Genomic DNA, 22,264 nt, shown 5'->3' on the forward strand with positions numbered 1-22,264 from the left:
TTTTTTTTTTTTATTAATTGTGCACAATCAACATCACGCGGCATGCTACATTTTGAATCATTTTTTATTTAAGACTCTGCAATGAAATTGAGGGCCAGAGAGTAAGACAAGTAGCTGGATACTGATGATTTATTATGTTGCTGTTCTTTTTGATCAAGCTGACCTTGTGTCAGCACGGGCTCTCGCTCACCTAGCAGCCCGTAAATATTAATTACATGTTGTTGTTGTTTTTGATTAAGCTGACCTTGTGTCAGCACGGGCTCTTACTCACAGAGCAGCCCGTAACTCAAGATGGTGAGAAAGTGGTAATGGTAGGAGAATTTAATTATTGTTGTTTTTGATTAAGCTGACCTTGTGTCAGCACGGGCTCTTGCTCACAGAGCAGCCCGTAACGTTTTAATTACAAAGGAATTGGGTTGACATAGACGGGTGCGGACGGAAATGTAGTGTCCGTCACGCACGCACGAATAAACGTAAACAAAAAGGGACAGGGCCCCAGATGTGACGAAAATACATGAATAATCTTACATAGAGGGAACGGATTCCCGATAGATATACACCAAAAGAAAGGGCGTAAAATGCTCTACAGAATGGGTAAGGGAACAAAGCGGCTTGATGATGAGATGCAATAAAAATATAGAAAAAGCGTTGTCCTTACAAAATTATCATTATACTAATGTCATTATTAAATCTTTATGCCTTGAAGGCATCTACGTCGTTTAATTGGCTGTTACGTCAGATATAATACACAATCAATCATTGGCTGTTACTTCTCGAGTAACATTTTCGTAGATCAGTAAGCCAACATGCAAACCGTTCATAAAAACCAAATAAAGAGCACCTGTCCAGTAAAATAATGGGGCATACGAGCATTAGCACTATAAATCTATCGATCATCAGTTGGCACAGGCGAACGTAATAACCCATTTGTTTATTATCTTGTTCCCCCACGACTCTGTCACCAGTTTGTTTTGACTGGTGTGTTACTGTCATTTCATTGACTGTATGAGCAATAGCCTAGACATTCAGGCAGAGTGTGTTGTGTGTGATCGTATATTTGTTTAGTTTACGATGTGCAATAGTTTCTGTGACTGGATGGATCTACCCAATCAATGACAGCTTAACTAAATTAGCGGTATATCCAAACCTACGAAAATGTGCCTAACATTTTGGAATCGTCGCAAAAAGCACTCGTGGATTTGGAGTCGTCTGTTTATTTGATATGTAATGGTAGACCCTAATGTCCTCATTTTGAAATCTCTGTATGATTTATATATTGCATATATTGAATAGTCTACAATTATGAAGGTTTATGTGGTAACACTTCTACTCCGTCTAGTTTGTTTACATCAACATGGCGGATTACAGTGACACTACTGAAGGCAGACGAAAATGGTTTATACCCTTAGAGAAAAAAATCCTGACAGCTCTTATTGAACAGCACAAAAACGTGGTAGAGAGTAAAAAGAGAGACGGAGCATCCAATCGTGAAAAAGAACAAGTGTGGGAGGTAATTGCTGCACAGTTTTCAGCTCATCCTTCAACTCAGCCAAGGAGCAGCCGGGAGCTAAGACGCTGCTGGGAAAATATGAAAGCTAGAGCCAAAAAGGCATTGGAAAGGTCAGGATTGTAGGTTATGCCGAGTAGAAAAGTCAAGCATGCACGTACCCTGTCCATGTCACAGTTGTCACTTCAAGTGTCACCAAAGTCTAGGTTAGAACCGTGGGAGTGGGAGTGGGAGTCGCCTTCGTCAGAAGTGGGTCTGTTTCATGAGAGTGGCGGCAAGTCTAAATGTAGGCCTTAGGTACCCTAATGTTCACATTCTGGTCTTCATCACAGATGTAGGAATAGGCTAAGTAGTTGACCTGGCCATTAGGTATAGCAGTCATTTAGCTAGGTAGCCTATTATAGGGTAAAAAACCGCATGGTACAGGGGTGGACCATGTACGATCAATGTGTACAACCCCAAAAAAAGTACATTATAACGCGTCCTGACATCGGAGATGGGCATCAGACGCGACTTGTCGTTGGTGAGAAAAAGAGCTAAAGACCTCTACTCCGGTGTCGGGACGCGTTATAATGTACTTTTCTTGGGGTTGTACACATTGATCGTACATGGTCCACCCCTGTACCATGCGGTTTTTTACCCTATATAGTAGACGTCAAACTCTCGTGAATACCTAGGTACCTAGCCTTTAGCATTACTTAGCAAGGTTATGTAAATTACCTAAAACTTGTTAGTCAATTACCTAGTTCCAAATATAGCTAGTCATAGGCTAATGTAATACTTGGTTTCTCTCGAGGTAAATTAGGCTACCTGTACCACAGTTGTTCCTACAAGAATACAAACTCGCCTTTCTAACGACACAAATAGCTATCCTAGTAGATTCACTTCATCCATGCATTTCATGCCCAGCGCTGTCCCTTATGATGCTCCTGCTTGGCTGTTGATAAGCCAATCATGGCTGGAAACTCTCAGTCTCGAGAGTTCTCGTAGTTAACATCTAGCCTATGTTCCAACATCTTTCAAACATTATCCAACATCTTTCAAAAATTATAACATTCATTAAACCTCAATTTTACCAGCAGAAAAGGAGCGTTTTGCAATTTCATCACTAAATCGAGCCAATGATTTAAGGATTGTAATGATATAAGAATTATGGACTTCAGTAAACTTAAAGCTAAAATATTTATAGTGAAACGTAAAATTCTTTAATATGAAATATATTCTATCATGCCTTACATGAGATTGCAGTGCATTCATCATTTATCAATTTATTGGCGTGTGTTTCTTACAGTTTCGTAACTTAAATGTCATGGAAGACAATGCTACCAAAAATATTATATGCAGGGCTATCAGCATGAAAATAAGTAAAAGATTAAGAATATTAATCTCTCTCTTATCTCCGTGTAGTCAGGTCATCATCGGGGTCACACCCATCCATAGAAGAAGTTTTATGGTGGGGAAAAGAATATTAAGATTTCATTATCATCTCTATCATTATCACCATCTCCCTTTCATATCTTATAGTGAAAATTTCTATATGAAAAAATCGTTACTTAGATATTGAGACCATAAGGAAGAAATTTATTCATCCCATTGATACAATCAGTCCTCCTATATCCCTCTCATTAATTCTTTTTTTAAAATTATACAATTATGATTTTCTTCATAATTCTTACATCATCGTAATTCTTAAATCATTGGCTCGTTGATGTTTGCCTATGCAATTGGGAAACACTACTTTTTTGTGGGTAAAACTGAGGTGTAATGAAAGTTATAACTTTTGAAAGAGGAGAGGTGGAACATACATCCTGTCTATGTGAGCTCTCTCAAGAGACTGAGAGTTTCACGTTCCAGCCCTGTAATTGGCTCATCAACAGCCAATCAGGAGCGTTGTAAGGAACTGCGCTGGGCATGAGATGCACGGGTGAAGTGAATCTGCGATAGTAGGTACAAACCTCAAGGTCTTTACATAGTGTGCAAGCTGAAGCAGCCATTTACCTAGTTAACTTTCAAGCAAGGTTGTTAACTATGGATGGTAATGGGGAAGCTTGGTCCACTGTCAATTAGCACTCATATTTGCTTTCAGCTGCTGTGGTATGAAGAAGTCTTCACTTATCTGTTCGACTGCCATTTGCTCTCTGTTTAAGTTTTTCTTTATTTTTGAAATATTTTTGTGTGATTGTTGTTTTTTATTTCATATATACAGACCCTTGAATCACGTTAGCACTTTTTGGATTAGAAACTATTGGGTTTAGGCCCTGTCTCCCCATAGGGGGTTAGTACCTACAGTGCACCTCATGCAGAGGGTCACTGTAGGTGTTACTTAAGGATCTTTGCAGTGTCCCTTCAGGCCCTAGCTGCACCCCCTTTCATTCCTTTTTCTGTGCATCCGTTCATGTTCTCTTTCTTCCTTCTTACTTTCCATCCTCTCCTAACAATTGTTTCATAGTGTAACTACAAGGTTTTCCTCCTGTTACACCTTTCTAACCTTTCTACTCTCATTTTTCCTTTCAGCACTGAATGACCTTATAGGTCCCAGTGCTTGGCCTTTGGCTTAAATTATATATTCCATTCCATTCAGGCCCTGTCCAGGGAAGGGCAGTGCACGTTTTCAGTTTTTATCCACTAGCCTATTGAGGTTGACCCTCTCTTATTATTGTGTCACACTGTGATGTGAGTGTACCTAATAAAAACAACAAACCAGACTCCTGTTTCTGGTGTTGTGGAGGCTGAGGTCCATAGAAAGTTATGTGCTTCTCTATGCTCTCCGGGTGAACCGAGAGCCTTTGAACTTGTTGATCACTTTTAGGCTATGAGGGGCCTGCTGGCATCTGCTCCGACCATGACTGTGACGCCTTACTGGCCACAGTTTCTGCTAGCTGTAGGACTGCTTCTACTTCCTTGGTGACCCCTCATGCAGCATCGGGCATGTGTTCCTATATGCTGCTGTGTACATTATCTCTGGGTTTTGTTCTCTACACACTTGTTGTTGAAGGCTGTGCTTGACATTGACAAGAAGAGGAAAAGGAAGTCATCATCTTCATTTTGTCTTTGTTGTCTTCATCTTTGTCTTTGTTGTCGAATTCCGTCGCCTCTTCCCTTTCTTCTTCTATAGCTAGCTAGTGGAGGAAAAGGAAGGTTGCTTTGTCCTCCTGGGGGGAAGTCTCATTCTCATCGAGCTTCCAGCAGCTAGCCCTTGTTTTGTAGGGAGGGTCAACTGTCTATTGCTAGTGAGAGTATCGCTACTCCCATTGCCTAGTATGGGTGGAACCGCTCCCCGGTAATCAGGAACCCTGGTGTACCGTTACTAAACCAGATAGCCTTGCTAGCTGGGCCACCAGTACTGGCCTCAGTAGCCTGCCTACCAAGGCTACTGGTACCAGGCCTGGTCTCTCACTATCGGTACTGCAGTACCGCTGCTTCTGTTGCTAAGTGTTCTTTGGACCCCTGATGTACGGTACCAGCCTCAGTAGGCCTCCTACCCGGGCTATTGGTACCAGCCGCAGTCTCTTGCTAGTGGTACCTCGAGTACCACTGTTCCCGTCGCTGAGGACACAGGTGCAACCGATACTCGAGTTCTCTGGGCCCCTGGTGTATCCCCTGGTGTACCAATACTGTCCCTAGTGACCCAGCCCCAGCATAGTCCAGCAAGAGAAGGTGAGCAGAGAGCATGCACGTGCTCCCTCACCCCCTCCAGCTTTTAAAGAGAGCGTCCATGGTTCTTGGGACAGTGGCCCACCCTGACTGGCCTAGTCACTCAGATGAGGCTAGAGAAGGTCCCCTGCTCAATCTTCTCTCATAGAAACCTCAGCTTCTAAGAAGATTGGAGCACTCTTATGTAACATCCCCCATCACATTCATGTGAGTGGGACTGCTCTCCCTAACCCAGTGGTCATCGTCACTGCGGGTTGATGACCGCTCACGGCTTTGCTTGCTAGCTTGAACTTCAGTCTTCAACAAGCTGTGCAGGAGAGCTTGTGATCCCTCACTAGTCTCCTCCTCCTTCTTGTAGTTTTTTCTAGAACAGAAGCCAGTGTTTGGGACCAGGACTGTTCTCGCTCCCATCCCAGCCCATCACACGGAGGCCCGTGTTTCTGCTCTGGTCCTCGGATGAGACAGGACATACACATGAATGATCAGGAGAACACTAGGGGGCTTTGGTGAGTGTTCCTCTCCTACAGACAAAGGGACTTGGGATGACCAGGTCGTGGAGGGATATGAGTGTCGTATGCCCCAAGACATGAACAATACCGAGTTGCAGAGGCTTTTTGTAGAGATCATTAGAATTATACATAATTTTTATACATTCAACTTCCCTGTCAGATATATACTGAGCTTTAGACTCCGTCGTCCCGACAGAAATTCAAATTTCGCGGCACACACTACAGGTAGGTCAGGTGATCTGCCGCCCTGCCCTGGGTGGCAGGACTAGGAACCATTCCCGTTTTCAAATCAGATTTTCTCTGTCGCCGGTACTGTCAACATTGTTGTTGGTACCTCCTGACAGGATTCTTTTTTCATCGCAATTGATCTTCTAGACCGACTTTTGGTGACGTATTTGGATCGTTGTATTGGCATACGCTATCGTGGACTGTTTTCTTGATATCACTTTTGGATTGTTCTATGATGTCTGACTCGAGTGTTGTTGTGAGAGTGTGTGTGAATGAGGGCTGCAGGGTGAGGATGCCGAAGGCTTCGGTAGATCCTCACACTGTATGCAGGCGTTGTAGAAAGTATGAATGTTCTTTTGCTAACACCTGTAAAGAGTGCGAGAGTTTGAGTGCTGAAAAATGGAAGGATCTTACTTCTTATATGAAGAAGCTAGGAAAGGATAGGCAGAGGAAGGCTTCCAAAAGCCGTAGTAGATCTAGGTCTAGCGAACTAGTATCTAGCTTTGTAGCTTCTCCTGCTCATTCATTAATTAATCCTTCTCCCTCTATTTCTGCCCCTTCACCCATTGCAACTCCTGCAGGTTCAGCTTCGGAGATTGCAGATCTGAAGGCTACCCTCCAAAGAATGCAGGTCAAGATGGCGGCATTAGAAGGTAAGAGTGTTTGTGACGTAACAGTGGACAGTGATGTGAGTGTCCCCAGTGTTGTGGAGGGGGGCGTCTGATCGGCTCTACAACACTCCCAGGTCTAGACCTCTTCCAAGCTCCCTGGCCCAGAGGAGAAGGAATGTCGAAAGCCGTAAGGAGGTTGTAGAGGTTCCCCACTGGTCAGGCGTCCCTTCGGCAGGTTCTGTTACGCCTCAGACTGCCAGGGATCGCTATAGAAAAAGCATCCTTCGTGAGTGCTTCTCGTCTTTAGAGTTGCCTTCACCTAGACACGGATGGAAAGACACAGATCGTTTCCCCCCTTGAAGAGGAGCTGGGTAGCGCCTGCTCTTGATTCGAGTCCCGAGCGCTTCCCAGAAGAAGCTCCTTCGGTAAGCAAGAGAACCAAGAGAGCCTTTTTGACTCCTGAGGCTATAAAGGAGCCCCAGGCGCCTTCCAGATCGCCCTCCCCTCCTTCTGACAAGGACAGGGATGTGGTTACTACTCAGATCCTACTAAAAATGCAGGAACAGATCTCCTCCTTAGTTGGAGTTCTCTCCAAGAAACCTACTCGTAGGAAGGATTCCTCCCTTCCTATCAAGAGGTCTGCTGCGCACTCAGATGTTCCTCCCTCCAAGCGAGGGGCACCAGAGTTCCGAGCTCCTGTTCCGCATTCTTCTTTGAAGAGTGGAGTTACGTCCGAGCTTCCTGAGAATGTTCCACCTTCTCCCAAGCAACGAACTCCTAGAGATGAGTGGTCTTCTTCAGACCGAGAAGAACCATCTTGGCAAGAAGCGCCAGGCAGGCCAGAAGCCCCTTCCAGGCAGGAGGATTTTTTCCAGGCGGGAGGAGCCTAACAGGTGCGAGGATTTTTCTAGGCACAAGGCGCCTTCAAAGCGCGAACAGACAGCCAAGAGCGAGGATCCTTCTATGCAAGTAGAGCCTAGCAGGCATAAGGATCTTTCCAGGTGCGTGGAACCTTCCAGGCGCGAGGCACCTTCCAGGAGCGAGGAGCCTAGCAGTTGCGCGGAACCTCCCACACAAGCAGAACGTTCCAGGGGCGAGTCACCTTCCAGGCACGCGGAACTTTCCAAGCGCGAATCTCCTTCCAGGCGCGCAGAACATTCCAGACGTGCGGAACTTTCCAGGCGCGCAGAACCTTTTAGGCACAAATCGCCTTCCAAGAGTTCTTTTCCTCACAAGCGATCTCCTGCTAGATCGGAACTTCAGACTTCGGCAAGACCTGTTGCATCTTGTGAGAAACTAGAAAAGACTTCTGGTTCTCTTCCAATGGAACATAGAGCGTCTTTTTCGGCCAGCCCTTCCCCGGATAGAAGCCCTTCTACTTCAGATCGTGTGCGATCCACAAAGGACTTACCCTTTTCACGGGATCGTTCTCCTTCAGCTGGACTCGAACCAGAGGATATCTCGGAAGACGAGTCTCTAGCTAATGAAGGACTGTCTAATTACAAGACGTTAACCGCACTTTTGCTCCAGGAATACAGAGAATCGCTGAGCCCTGCCGCTCCTCCTTCTCCTCGATCGCTATATTCAAGTAACAAGGCCTCTAAGTCCTCTTCATTCTTGAAAATGAAACCGGCCATTTCAATGAAGAAGGCTCTACAGTCTCTCGGTGCTTGGATGAACTCCAAGAAGGACTTGGGAAAGGCTGTCTTTTGTATGCCTCCCACCAGACTGACAGGTAGGAGAGGCATTTGGTACGAAACAGGAGAGACCATGGGCCTGTCTCTTCCTGCTTCTGGGGAGTCGGACTTCTCGAGTCTGGTAGACTCTGCCAGGAGACACACCTTATCCTCTGCACGGGCGACTTGGAGCTTGTCTGAATTAGACCACCTCCTCAAGGGACTCTTCCACGTGTTGGAAGTGTTTAATTTCTTGGACTGGTCCCTTGGGGTGATGGCTAAGAAGTCTCAGGACTCGGAGGGCCTCAGCCCAGAAGTGCTTCATAGCATTCTGGCCTGTATTGACAAGGCAGCTCAGGATGGCTCTGGAGAAGTGACTTCCCTTTTTGGAGCGGTGATATTGAAAAAGAGAGCGGTGTTTGGCTCTTTTTTGACCAAGGCTGTTTTTCCTTCTCAGAGAGCTGCTTTACTGTTTGTTCATGAAACTTACCTGTCAGATATATATAGTATAGCTGTATTTTCTGAAGTCCAACAGAATTTAAAAAACTTCCGACACACGCAGTGGTCGGCCAGGTGGTTAGTACCCATTCCCGCCGCTGGGAGGCGGGTATCAGGAACCATTCCCATTTTCTATTCATAATTTTTCTGTCGCCGGTGCTGAAAACACCTGTTTTCAGTACCTCCGTCTTAGGATTTTGGAAACTTCATTGCCGCTAAGTATCCTAATTGTCTTTTGATTTATTTACTTGGATTTGTGGCTAGGCATACGCTATCTTAAATTGATTTGAATTTGATTAATTTTTGCATAAGATATCTGAATCTAGTTAGGCTAGTTTCAGAGTGGGTTGTCTGCAAAGATAGGGTGTGGCTACCGAAAGCTTCAGTAGATCCGCACTTGGTATGCACGGCGGGTATGGGTCTTGCTTCTTTGTTGAGATTTGTCATGTAAGGAGTGTGAGACTTTGTCTATTCCGTAAGGAAGACGTATGATTCGTATGTACGCAATTAATCAGTAAACATGTCTAATTCCGTAAAGAAAAAATATGATTCGTATGTACGCAATTAATCAGTAAACAACAGTCAGGGTAGTGAACCTGCTAACCTTCCTGTAGACTTTATTTTGCCTAACCCTATAGTATGGCCTACGGGTTATGAATATGTCTGCGAGAGGTGATCGCTCTCCTTCATTGTTGTGAAGAGTGCTACTTCTGTTATTGTTACTCCTAACACTGTAATGTTGCCTTCGGGCCCTAAAACAGTGTCTGTAGAGGTTATTGCCCTTTCTCTTATACTCTTTCGATTCGTAACTTAGAATCGAAAGTGCTTGCTTTAGAGAGCAATAGTGAAGTGGCTAAGTGCAGTGACAGTGCCCCTTGTGTAGTGGAGGGTGCGTCAGATCGGCCTTATAACGCCTCTAGGTCTAGACCTCTGTCGGACTCCCAGGACCACAGGGAGAGGGCATGTCGAAAGCCGCAGGAGGGTTACGAGGAACCCCCACCTATCTGGATTCTGTCCGTCCTTCGGCAGTTTCTGATGACAAATCCCCAGACTGCCAAAGTTCGTGCACGTGCACGAATCCTGAAGGATTGCTTCTCGTCCTCCGAGGCGTCCTCCCCGCGCAAGGGTTGGAGCTCTCGGAAGGACTCGCGCCCTCTCAGAAGCTTTAGAGAAGAGGACGCTTCACGTCCTCTCTCTCGTCAGGAGGGAACGTCAGATCCGCCCCATAACGCCTCTAGGCCTGGACCTCTGTCGGACTCCCAGGACCAGGGAGAGGGCATGTCGAAAGCCGAAGGAGGGTTACGGGGAACCCACATCGATCTGGCGTCCCTTCGGTAGGACTCGCGCCCTCTAAATAGAAGCTTTATAGAAGAGGACGCTTCACGTCCCTCTCTCTCTCGTTATGCGTTTCAGTGAGAAGTAAGAAGGCGAACGTCGCCTGATCACGTGTACGTCTTTCCACCGAGAAATATGAAAAAGAAGGCAGTTTCTCTCGCTTGTTTTGACGCCTGTCAGGAGCGTGACGCTTTCTGCACGCTTCTTTTGACGCTCGGCTTGAACGGGACGCTCGGATGGACGCCAGCCGCCGGCGCCAGTGGACGCCGAGCGCGCGCCAGCGCGCGCCGCGCACACCAGGTTTGTCTCCTGGCTGAACGTTTCTGTTGAACTCTTCAAGCTCTTGTTTAAGATTTGAGCCTCAAGAATGTGAAGTAAGCAGTGCTTCGGAGGAAGCTTAAAGTGAACAGACAACTTCGTCTTCGAAACCCAGCAAGACCTCGGGTTTCGTGGATTCAAGAGGTCTCTGTCAATATTATATTGCTTTTCGCAAAGGTGGATGGAGTTAAGGAAACCTCAAGGGAAGATCTCGTTTTCTCTACCGCAGTCAAGACTTTGCGATAAGGCAGTTACGGGTTATGTAAAGGCTCGACGTCTCGGCGACGTTCAGTAGGATTCTTGCAAAGGCATTCATCAAAAGGACGCTCTTCAGGAAAGCGCAAGACAGGACTTCCTTTGCCATACTGCCAATAAATTTTAAGCTTTAGCAGGCATTAGTTGTGATACGGGAGAGGAAGCTGGTTGGAGAGTTTCTTCTCTTCCCAGGATAATTTTGCAAGCTTTTTAGCCCATCTGAAAGGGTTTTTCAGATGATAGATTTTGTCAGTTTCTAGTCGGGACTACGCTGCCGAATTGAACATCGTCGTTCTACCTGCCGTAAGCCCTGTCTCTTAACAGGATTCTTGCCCCCTTCCTCGTTTGAGACGGGAATCGGAAAAATAAAATGCTCGACTTCCTGGATTACGTTTTGTCAATTCAGTGACTTTCCCCCATTGCAAATACTATCGTTTTGTCAAGTAAGTGGGTATCCCCTCATTGACAAAATATCTCTTTGTCCCGTAAATGGGTTAGTTCTCATTGACAAACATCTCTTTAACTTGATATTGCGTAAACGAATAAGCTCTTATTGACAAGATTCGGAAGAGCTCTCATTCGTCATTCGCAGACTCGTACAAGAAATAGACTTGTAGACTACGTCAATGAACGCTTATGTCCAATAACATAAGAAGCTTGAGCTGTCTGCTTCGATTCTATAAGTTTTGTTCATGAAACTTGCCTGTCAGATATGTATGTAGCTGTATTTCCGAATTCAGCTATATATATGTCTGCCAGGTAAGTATGAACAAACTTTATTGTGAAATAATAAAATATTTTGCCTTGCGTTATTTTACTACTGGTTGGTTCAAGTCATACACGCTTGCTGTAGTTACCTCTTCGGATGGCAACCGAGAGGTCTATTGTCTTATTTTAAGGACATTTAATCGTTACTCCCTGCAGCCTTCCAGGAGTTTCCGATTTATCTTTTACTGTTGTATGGTAGTGTTCTGACGACACAAACGCATCTATATATTTAGCGTTTTCTGTTTCGCTTAAATATACCAGCTTGAGAGTCTCTTTTCGCTAAAAAATAACGGACCTATTTCTTCGTAGAATAGGGTAGCTGGCAACCCAGACATAAAGTTAAGAGACGACGTTCGTAAGCTGCTGGCTGCTGCTGTGCCTGACTGTCAGTGTCCACTGTCCAAGTTCCAATCGAGGCCAGTAACAGATCGTGCGCTGTCATGCGCGGTAGGTTACGTCTCTCTCTCCTGCGGGATTGACTGACTAACCGTATCTCTGTGCTGGCGGTTACGTCTCTCCTGCGGGATTGACTGACTAACTGTATCTCTGTCCTACAATCACGGACTTTAACCTAAGATTGAGGGGATTTCTTACGTGAATGAATAAACGTTGCATTCGTTTTGCCTTACTATGTTCAACAGAGTTTTCTCTTAATCCTTTCGATGCTCGTTACCGCACGGTATAGAACTACGAGTCTACCGCAACATTGCACTTTTATATGCTCTCCTGCTTAGGCAAAGCGCAGCCTTATTAGGGAAGTAAGCATACTCGGGGAGGGAATGGATGAGCTTGCTGGGGACCATTTCCTTCCTGAAGAAGTTTGTTTCCCAGAATAGACTGCAATTCAGACCACAGTTTTTTCCTACGGGAAACTGAAATATTATTCAAGATCTAGGAATGATTCTGAAGATCTCTCAGTGCGTCATGATAGAAAGAAGATGCCGGACATCTGGATAGGGTTTCAGATGTCCTGGATCTTAATCTGAAAGAAGTAAATGCAAGTCGGTCGTCCCTCCAGTCCTCGAAACGAGTTTTTGGAACCAGTGGTCCACATCAACTCTGAAATTCCACAGCTCTCTCATATGTTAAGAAGTATCTTCTCTCGGTCCCTGCTCGAGTTTACGAGAAAGAGCCTATTATAACAACAGGCGTAGAATGTAACGATCCTCTAGAGGTTCGTTACAGGATTGCAAAAGTCCGTACGAATCGTCTCGATCAACGGCAGCAACTTTTGACTTTCGAGTGGAATCTTTCTTTAGAAGTAAGTTGAGAGTTGTGGAGACCTTAGGGACGCCCTTTCATTCTTCTCTTCGATAGGTTGAGGACGAAGAGGCTTCTTCTCTGCTCTGCCCTTTTTCTCGATCCGGGATCGGTACCTATTAAACGCCATCCTACGATATTAAACGGGGATGGATGTTTAGTCTCTTTTTTCTTTTTCAATCGCTTAGGAAAGGTAATAAGAGGATTTATGACGTCACAGGGAGGGGCGACAATGACGCTGATCGCCCCATGTTGGCCTTCAGGATCCTGGATTCACAGAGGTCCCCATCTTCCTAGTTACCTTTTCCAAGGACCTTTTCCGAGAGAGTCGGTCTACTCTAACTCGAAAGGTACCTATAACCTCTCCGCTCTGAGTCTGACAACGCTAGACTATCGAGATGTTGACAGGAATAAGATTACCGTCTTCCATTTCCGTCTGAAGAATGGGATAAAATGGCAGTCACAACTATTAAAGAATACGCAAATATGTTGTTGACGGCTTTTGGGCTCAGAGATTTGCGTCTGTCAAACAACAAAGCCCTTCACGATCTTGAGTTCTGTGGAATCTCGAAACTCGCTCACATCTACTTTTTGTCTCACCTGTTTTTCTCGGAGTCAGACACTCGTCGAGATCAGGCGACATATAGTAGCCCTGAGTTTCTTGTTGACGAAGTCGGTTGCGTTTATACACCCCGATGATCGTGTAACATGAGACCAGGTTGGACTGTCAGGCATTCTTCCTTCGGACTGAATCGCCTTTTTGCTCCTTGCTCCTTTTTTTCACTGGTACCAGAAGCTCGAGTCAGGAGTTAATATTCGCTGACGACGTTGGGTTGCGTTTGATACACCCCCCAAGGTTTGCTTAGATTGAATCGCCCAGGCAGTCCAGACACTCATCCTTCAGCGAATAGTGCCTTATGGTCTTCAGGGTACAGCCTTGCTGTCCTTGATTCGTCTGACTGGTCAACTGGTCGGTCACCTGACTTAAGTACAGACGGACTGACTGTGCATGTCCAGATCGAAGCTTTCAATATGGAACTTAGACGTAGTCTAAAGTTCTTGATGTCAAAGCATTCGAACCTCTCCTACCTGTTAACTTCTTGCATGTGATCAGGAAGGCCTTCTTCTAACCACCCTAGATACGACAAAGAGGGTTAGTGAGATTTTAAGCCATCGTCACAAGTTTTGGCTTTAGAGAACACAAGGCGGTGTGCTCTCTTAAGCCTTTCGTTGTGGCCTAAGAATGGAAACCCGTTTTGTCCTTGGGCCAGGAGCTTGGAAGCAAGGATGGCACCAAGTTAGTGGGCAGGAGCCAGAGAGAGTCCTGTGCCCTGTCAGGTCTCTCAAGTTTTATCTACATAAAACTCAAGAAAGTCGAAGTCATTCGGGCAATCTGCTGTGTTCCGAAAAAGACCAGACTTGCCCATATCGAAGTACCCACCCACCTCCCCTCAGGGGACATGGAAATGGAAATATTGAATAGAAAATGGGAATGGTTCCTGATACCCGCCTCCCAGCGGCGGGAATGGGTACTAACCACCTGGCCGACCACTGCGTGTGTCGGAAGTTTTTTAAATTCTGTCGGACTTCAGAAAATACAGCTATATATATATCTGCCAGGTAAGTATGAACAAACTTTATTGTATCATAACAATATCATTTTGCTCCTTTATCTGAGCATCTGTTCCCTTCTCACTTAGTGAAGGAGATTTCTCACTCACTAACTGAGAAGGCGACCCAGGACCTTCTTGCCCAGTCGGCAAAGAAGAGCAGAACGGTTATGACGGCTGCTAAGAAAGTTTCTCGTCCGTATCAGCCGCCCTTACGTGGAGGTCCTACGACACGACCCTCCTTCAAAAAGAAGAGTACCGATAAACGAGGAAGGTCAGCCTTCCGTCCCTTTAAAAAGGGAAAATGATGTGCAGAACCTCCAAACACCGGTGAGCGCCAGGCTCCTGGAATACGCGGAAGCCTGGGCCATGAGAGGAGCCGACCCCTGGTCGATATCGGTTCTGAGGAAGGGATATCTCATCCCCTTCAAGGACAGACCTCCCCTGACTTCAACTCCTCGGGAACTGTCCCACGTCGTTACAAAAGACCCTGTGCCTGAGAAACAAACCGCTCCTCCAAATGGTAGAGCAAATGTGGAACAAGGGGGCCATCGAGCTGGTACTAGATCCCCACTCCCCGGGATTTTACAACCGCCTTTTTCTAGTCCCGAAGGCTTCGGGGGGGCCGGAGACCGGTTCTAGATGTAAGTGCTCTGAATCGGTTTGTAGAAAAAGAGAAGTTCCGCATGGAAACTTCTGCTTCAGTTCTGTCTGCCCTACGTCCAGGAGATTGGATGGTCTCCCTGGACTTACAAGATGCTTACTTCCATGTTCCCATTCATCCTTCGTCGAAGAAGTACCTTATTTTCGTAATGAAGGACAAGATTTAACAGTTCAGGGCCTTGTGTTTCAGCCTGTCCACAGCTCCTCAGGTTTTCACGAACCTGATGAAGAACGTAGCGAAGTGGCTCCATTTAAAGGGAATAAACATCTCCCTTTACTTGGACGACTGGCTGATCAGGGCCAGATCGGAGAACCAGTGTTTGGAGGACCTAAAATCGACTTTAGACATGATTCGATCGCTCGGATTACCCGTCAACCTCGAGAAGTCTCAGATGATCCCCAGCCAGAACCTGGTTTATCTGGGGATTCAGATGGATTCTCAGGGTTTTCGAGTTTTTCCTTCGCAGGAGAGGCTCATACGAGGCTTTATGAAAGTCTCGAACTTCTTAGGGAAGGAATGCAGTTCAGCGAGGGAATGGTTGAACCTTCTGGGGACTCTTTCCTCGCTGGAACAGTTCTTTTCCCGAGGGGCTTTTCTCGAAAAGCTGCAAGCGCTATCGCTAGAACCCGCAGATCTTCGACTATGCAAGTCTGTCAATCGAAGTGGGAAGTCTTTAGGAGATATTGTAAATCGAAGAAGCTGTCCTCCTCCAATACCTCTGTGACCAACATTGCCGATTTCCTTCTGTTCCTGAGGGAGGAATCGCACCTTTCTGTATCCACCATCAAAGGATACAGAAGTATGCTTTCAGCTGTTTTCAGGAATAGAGGCCTGGAAATAGCTGATAACAAGGATCTTCACGATCTGATCCGGTCTTTGTGGTGGCCGCCCAACAGATTGTGTAACTCATCATTGTCCTTAACAGGGCACATTTGTATCTTACCTAAGATGATTGTGTGGATGAGAGAATGAGTGAGTTGACTGGTCTCTTTCTTTCTCATTTATCTTTCCTTCTTCCTTTGGGGCGGGTTGAGGAATAGACACGTCATTCGCTGGACTGGTCTGATACAGGTGAGTAAGGTAGTCATACTGATAGTTTGGTCGCTTGGTATGCAAATAACCAACCCTCTATTTGGTAGCATATGCTCCACTCCTTGGCAAGGGGGAGTAAGGAGTAGTAACAAACCCTGGTGTGTTGGTTTGTTATTGGACAGTCAAAGTTTCTCTTTAGTTCCCTGTACAATGATTTTCCCATATATCATTGTACGTCTCTCAGTGTCTGAGTGTTTGGATATCAATGCAACTAGCTTCTCACAGGCATCAGTCCCTCTCCGGAAGATATTTCTTCCGGAGCTGGACTGGTGGGTAGGCTGAGCCAGTTTAGGATGTCTGTACCTCCTTCCAAGTATAAGTCTATCCTATTGTTAAGACCAAAGGTTTGTTTGCGTATGAACAAATGACAAATTTTCTAAGACAATTTGCATTTTTCATAGCTACAAACCTGAGGTCTTAACGTTGTGCCCACCTCTAGTCGCTCTGTCTTGCTAAAAGACATCCTGGGTTGGGAAAGACTGAACCCTGTGGCGTGGGTGCGTGGTCCTTGACCACTCCTCACCCGATATACACACACGTTGCCAGATCTCACAAGATAACTTGCTTTCATTTGTGATTTAACCGAATCCAGCTAGGCATTAGAAATGATCGTATTGTTAAGATCTCAGGTTTGTAGCTATGAAAAATACAAATTGTCTTAGAAAATTTTTTATTTTTTTACTCCCGGTACATATTCTAATCGAAAATCAAACTCGCTCAAATCCTCCCAATCGTCCTCTCGATCCTAGCATTCACACTTTCCTTCTTGATTGTATACACTAATGGCCGATGGTCCATCCATATGACAAATTTTACCCCATACAAAAACACTTTCAATGCTTTCACACAAAACCTTATTGCCGCAAGCTCCTTCTCAACCACTGAATACTTCAGCTCTGCTTTATTAAAAGCTTTACTCACATACGCAATTATTCTCAATTGTCTCTCCCTATTCACCTCTTGCATCTGCACCAAGCATCCTCCTATACTAAACTTACTCGCATCCTCACTAAAGTCTGGAAAAGCCAAGGTGACATCTCTAGTAGCCTCCTCTTTCAATCTCTCAAATGCTCCCACCATTCGCTCATCCCACCTCAGCTTAGTACAATTTTTCTTCCCGGTCCATTCAGTCAACAGCTTCCCTATACCTGAACAATCCCTAACACACTTCCTCCCGAACTCAATCAAACCCAAAAAACCCTTTAACTCACGCACGGTCCAGGGACGTGGAAACTCACTTGCTTTTTCCACAAACTTTTTATTCTTCCTTACGCCACTAGCACTCAACCTTATGACCAAGAAATTCCACTTCCCCAGCCAACTATGTACACTTCTCTAGTTTCACTTTCACTCCAACCTCTTCCAACCTTATAAACACCTCAAGAGTTCTAATTATTTCCTTAAACGTCTCATCACAAGCAAAACTAGCTATAAACAGTCACCTTCCTTCATCAAAAACCAGCCAAAACTACATTCATCACCCTCTGGAAGGCAGCAGGAGCATTAACCAACCAAAAACTTAACCACTTGAATTGATAGTGACAACTACCACTCGAGAAAGCCGTAACATACCTGCTCCCTTCCTCAAGAGGCATCTGGTAATAGCCCTGTACCAAATCTAATTTCATGAACCCTTTCATCCCATGCATCTTATACACAATCAGACACCACATTCATCAGGAATCACTCCTTTACAGTCACTTCATTTACCCTTCTGTAATCCACACACATCCTCCAACTTCCATCTGGCTTATGTACTGGGACTATGGGACTATTCCAAGCACTCTTGCTCCTCTCAATCACTCCCACTCTCTCAAGTTCCTCACACTGTTCCTCAATCTCTTGGATAATAGGCATAGAAAAGTGTAGACAACGCTGACATGTGGGGGTATCGTCTTCCAAAATTACCTTGAATTCGGGAAGCTTAGCTCCCCCAAAATCCTCGTCACCACAACTCAACGCACCCCGCCTATCCAACAACATCTGCATCAACCGCTTCCTCTTGTCATCACTAACATTTTCATCCACCTCAGTTCTTTCTCTCAACTCATCATATTTCCACTTATCACCTTCTTTTACTCTACCTGTCATCACCTGCCATACCTTAACATATCTTTCGTCGTCCACATTCACCAACATATATAACAACCCTACACAATCACTTTCACGTATACCCTGCACTCGCTTTTTCCTGACACTCTGCAATGAGGCTACAAAAACCCTAGGATTCTCCATATCTGAAATCCTGTTGTATACATGCAGGCTCGCTCTTACCTACTTGTTCACATCTACACCCTCAACCACATATGCACACTTGTCACCTTTGACAATCCCAAGACTATCTGGCCACGCAGCTATCACACTAACAACTTCTCCAACTTCTCGCGGCACTTTTACACTCTCTTTTGCAACCAACGGCACCCTCTTCCATATTTTACTGTTTACCCCTCCATCCCTATCCAAGTACAACTCTCCACGTACATTCCTTTTCATATGCAATTCAACCATGTTCGTGCTCGGACGGACCACCATCCCACACTTCTTCAGGAACCTGTACCCTAACAACATATCATACTTATCACTCATTCCCTTGATCACAAAGTCACTTATATCCATCACTACCCCTTTGATTTCTACATTTTCACACAACATTTCCACGATAGGCATACCTAAATTTCCTATTCCTTGTACCTCCCCTTTACATGTCCTAATTTCACACTCACTCTGCAACTTGTCACATCCATTCTCAAAAAGAACATTGACACTGCACCTGGTATCAATCAAAGCAACCAAACACACTCCTTTGCACCTCACTTTTACACTCATACATTCATGAGCTCCATCTCCAAACCCTTTATCGTGCAACAATCCTTCACGCACATGCATCACTCTTACTGCCGCACACCAGAGGACCCACCCAACTGAATCCCCTTTGCACCTAGTTTCCCCGAATTCCCAGTCTGACTCGTCCTCTTTTGCCTACACACACTCGCTATATGACCTTCCATTTCACATTCAACATATTTTGCACGCAGTTCCTTACACATCCTAGCATAATGCCCATTCTTTCCACAATTATCACAAATCTTGGTCACACAGGTACCCCGACATCCACTTGCTATATGCCCTACCTGCCCACACCTGTAACACTTAATATCCCTATCTTTCTTACATTCACTCACCATATGACACCAACATTCACTCATTTTGTGTCCTGGCTTTCCACATCTGTAACACGGCTGTCCTCTTTCACGACTAACTGATCCTACTCTTCCAATGCTTGGACTTCGATCTCTCTTAGGGTTTACTACACTTACGTTACTTGCTCTCACACTCCTATCAATCACTCGCTCTGCCATTCGCCTCGGCCTTTCTAAAATTGCTTCCCTATAGCTCTTAAACTCTGGTATACCCTTAGCTACTTCAGTCCTAACACTAACACTTCTCTTTCATACACCTATCTAACTCGTAATCCGTTACTATTTCTGAAAAGTTGTTCCTCAACCTTTCATTCGTCCATCACATTTTCTCCTTAATTTTCAGGTTTATAAACACACACTCTCAGGCACAACAACTCCCTCACTAACTCTTTACACTCATTTATCCCTTCGTCCCCAAACTTTTTCCTAGCTAATGTTTCCAATCTGCACACATAACATTGACAATGACTCACCAATATTCATTCTTGCCTCTTCAAAATCATGTTTTCTCCTCTATCTAACACTATTTTTTATCCTCTTCGCCTGTTCCACAATCCTGGCTTTGACACTCATAAGGCACATTCCCTACACTATCATTACCCCATACATACTCAACAAAAATCCTGTCAAAAAGCTACCCAACTCTCTTGACCAAAGTCTCTTGTTATCCCCATTCTTAGCCACAGTACTTCTCGTATTCCTTAAAAACGTCCCCTATATCCCTACTACCATATTCCTCGTATTGTGCACATTGGGGTACCTCTCTCATATACACACCCTTTCGTACTTCCTGCTCATTCTCACTCTCACTTTCGCTACTTCCATTCTGATCCCTCTTAACCTCTTCTGAATACAACGAATCAACTTCTATACTAACATCCATGCTCTTGATTATGCTCTTCTTACCCTTTTTTCTACCTACCTGTTTCCACTCACCGCTATCTAAATCACTCTCAGCCCTTTTTCTAACATATTCAGTCCTAGTCTCATCCTGTCCGTCATCCTTACTAGCCTTCTTTCCCTCGGCCTCCTTCTTATTCTTGTTCTCAGGTTTATCCTTATCCTGTGTCTTCCCCTTCTTTCCCTCACAACAAATCACCTTCGTCACTCGTACTCTCATCCACTTATTCTTTCACTTTGTTAATTGCTCCTAGCCCATCACAAGACCTGGTAGGCCTACCTCCTACTGCTCCCTTTCCCATGAATCCCTTCATCATCTCCTGCACTGCATTCATCATTACTCTGAATTTTTATACATTCAACTTACCTGTCAGATATATACATAGCTATTGATTCCGTCGCGCCGACAGAATTTCGAATTTCGCGCACACGCTACAGGTAGGTCAGGTGATCCACTGCGCCGCCGCTGGGTGGCAGGAATAGGAACCATTCCCGTTTTCCATCAGATTTTTTCTGTCGGCCATACTGGCAACATCGTTGTTGGTATCTCCGGCTGGATTTCGTTTTTGGATACAATTGATCATCGTTTTGGACCCTTTGGTGACGTATTTGGATCGTTGTACTGGCATACGCTTTTGTGGACCGTTATTTGGATTTTGGCTTGGAATTTTCATCATGATGTCTGATTCTGGAAGTGTGGTGAGAATGTGTGTGAATGAAGGGTGCAAGGTGAGAATGCCGAAAGCTTCGGTTGATCCTCACACTGTATGTAAAATATGCAGGAAGTATGAATGCTCGATGGATAACACTTGTCATGAATGTGAGAGTTTGAGTGCTGAAGGGTGGAAGTCTCTAACTTCTTTTTTTAAAGAAATTAGAGAAAGACCGGTTAAGGAAGTCATCTTCCAAAACCAAGCCTAGCTCTCAATCTTCAAGTGGTTTGTTGAGTAATATTGTACCCTCCTCTAACATTATGGACGCTCCTTGTAATATTTCAGGACCTTCTCCGAATGCAGATCCTACGGACTCTGCTTCGGAGATCGCAAGCCTTAAAGCTGCGCTTATGAAAATGTAGCGTAAAATGGCTGCCATAGAAGGTAAGCAAAGTAGTGCTGTGGAAAGTGATGTGAATTTCCCCAGTGAAGTGGAGGAGGCGTCTGATTGGCTTCACAATGCTCCCAGGCGTAGACCTCTTTCAAGCTCCCAAGCACAGAGGAGAAGGAATGTCAAAAGCCTTACGGAGGTTATGGAGGATCCCCACCAGTCAGACGTCTCTTCGGCAGAATCTGTAAAGTCACAGACTGCCAGAGAACGCATTAGAAAAAGCTTTCTATGTGAATGTTTTTCGTCTTCGGAGAATTCCTCACCTAAAAAAGGATGGAGATCAGCGGATCGTTCTCGTCCCTTGAAGAGGATCTGGGAAGAATCGGGCATAAACTCGAGTCCGGAACGTTTTTCGGAGGACTCCCCGACAGAGATTAAGAAAGCAAAGGTTTTGGCTTCTCCCGCTAAGTCGTGGAGAATGGAGAAAGAATGCTCTCCTTCCTCTCGTTTAGACCAAAGAGAAGAAACGACTAAGATATTAAAGGATATGCAAGAGTCTATTGCTTCTCTAGTCGGGGTTCTTTCGAGAGATCCTCCAAGAAGAAAGGATGTTAATCTTCCTGTGAAGAAGTCAAAAAATCCTTACTATCAACCTCCCAGAAAAGAAGATTCTTCTTCGGATGAAGGGTCTATTTTTCACAGACCCGCGAGTTCGGGGCGCGAGGCGCGAGGCGCCATCCAGGCGCGGAGCGCCAGTCAGCCGCAAAGAACTACCAGTTAAGCGCGAGGCGCCATCCAGACGCGACGCGCCAGCTAAGCGCGAAGCGCCAACCAGACACTATCCGATATCGCATGAGACGGCCAAGCGCGAGAAGCTAGCCAGGCGCGAGGCGCCAGCCGCACGTGAGGATTCTTACAAGCAGGAAAAGACAATCAGGCGCGAAGCGCCAGCAAGACGAGAAGCGCCAGCCAGGCGCGATGCGCCAGACTGCCGAGAAGCGCCAGGCTGCCGCGATGAGACATACAGGCGCGAAGCGCCAGCCAGATGCGATGCGATAGACGGCTGCGAAGCGCCAACCAGGCGTGAAGCGCTAGTCGAGCGCGAGGCGCCAGCCGCACGAGAGGAGCCAGCGAG

At 45.5% G+C, this 22,264-nt stretch overlaps 1 protein-coding gene across 1 annotated transcript in view; it reads left to right on the forward strand.

The window, feature by feature from the left end:
* The first annotated feature begins 1,256 nt into the window (after positions 1–1,256).
* Positions 1,257–22,264, forward strand: part of LOC135216849 (uncharacterized) — a 74,547-nt gene continuing 53,539 nt past the window's right edge. The window contains exon 1 of the mRNA XM_064252362.1: positions 1,257–1,620. Coding sequence (XP_064108432.1) covers positions 1,355–1,620 — 266 coding nt within the window. The 5' untranslated portion in view covers positions 1,257–1,354. The remainder of the gene's footprint in view (positions 1,621–22,264) is intronic.

This window comes from Macrobrachium nipponense, chromosome 6 (assembly GCF_015104395.2).
Source record: "Macrobrachium nipponense isolate FS-2020 chromosome 6, ASM1510439v2, whole genome shotgun sequence".
Classification (NCBI taxonomy): domain Eukaryota; kingdom Metazoa; phylum Arthropoda; class Malacostraca; order Decapoda; family Palaemonidae; genus Macrobrachium; species Macrobrachium nipponense.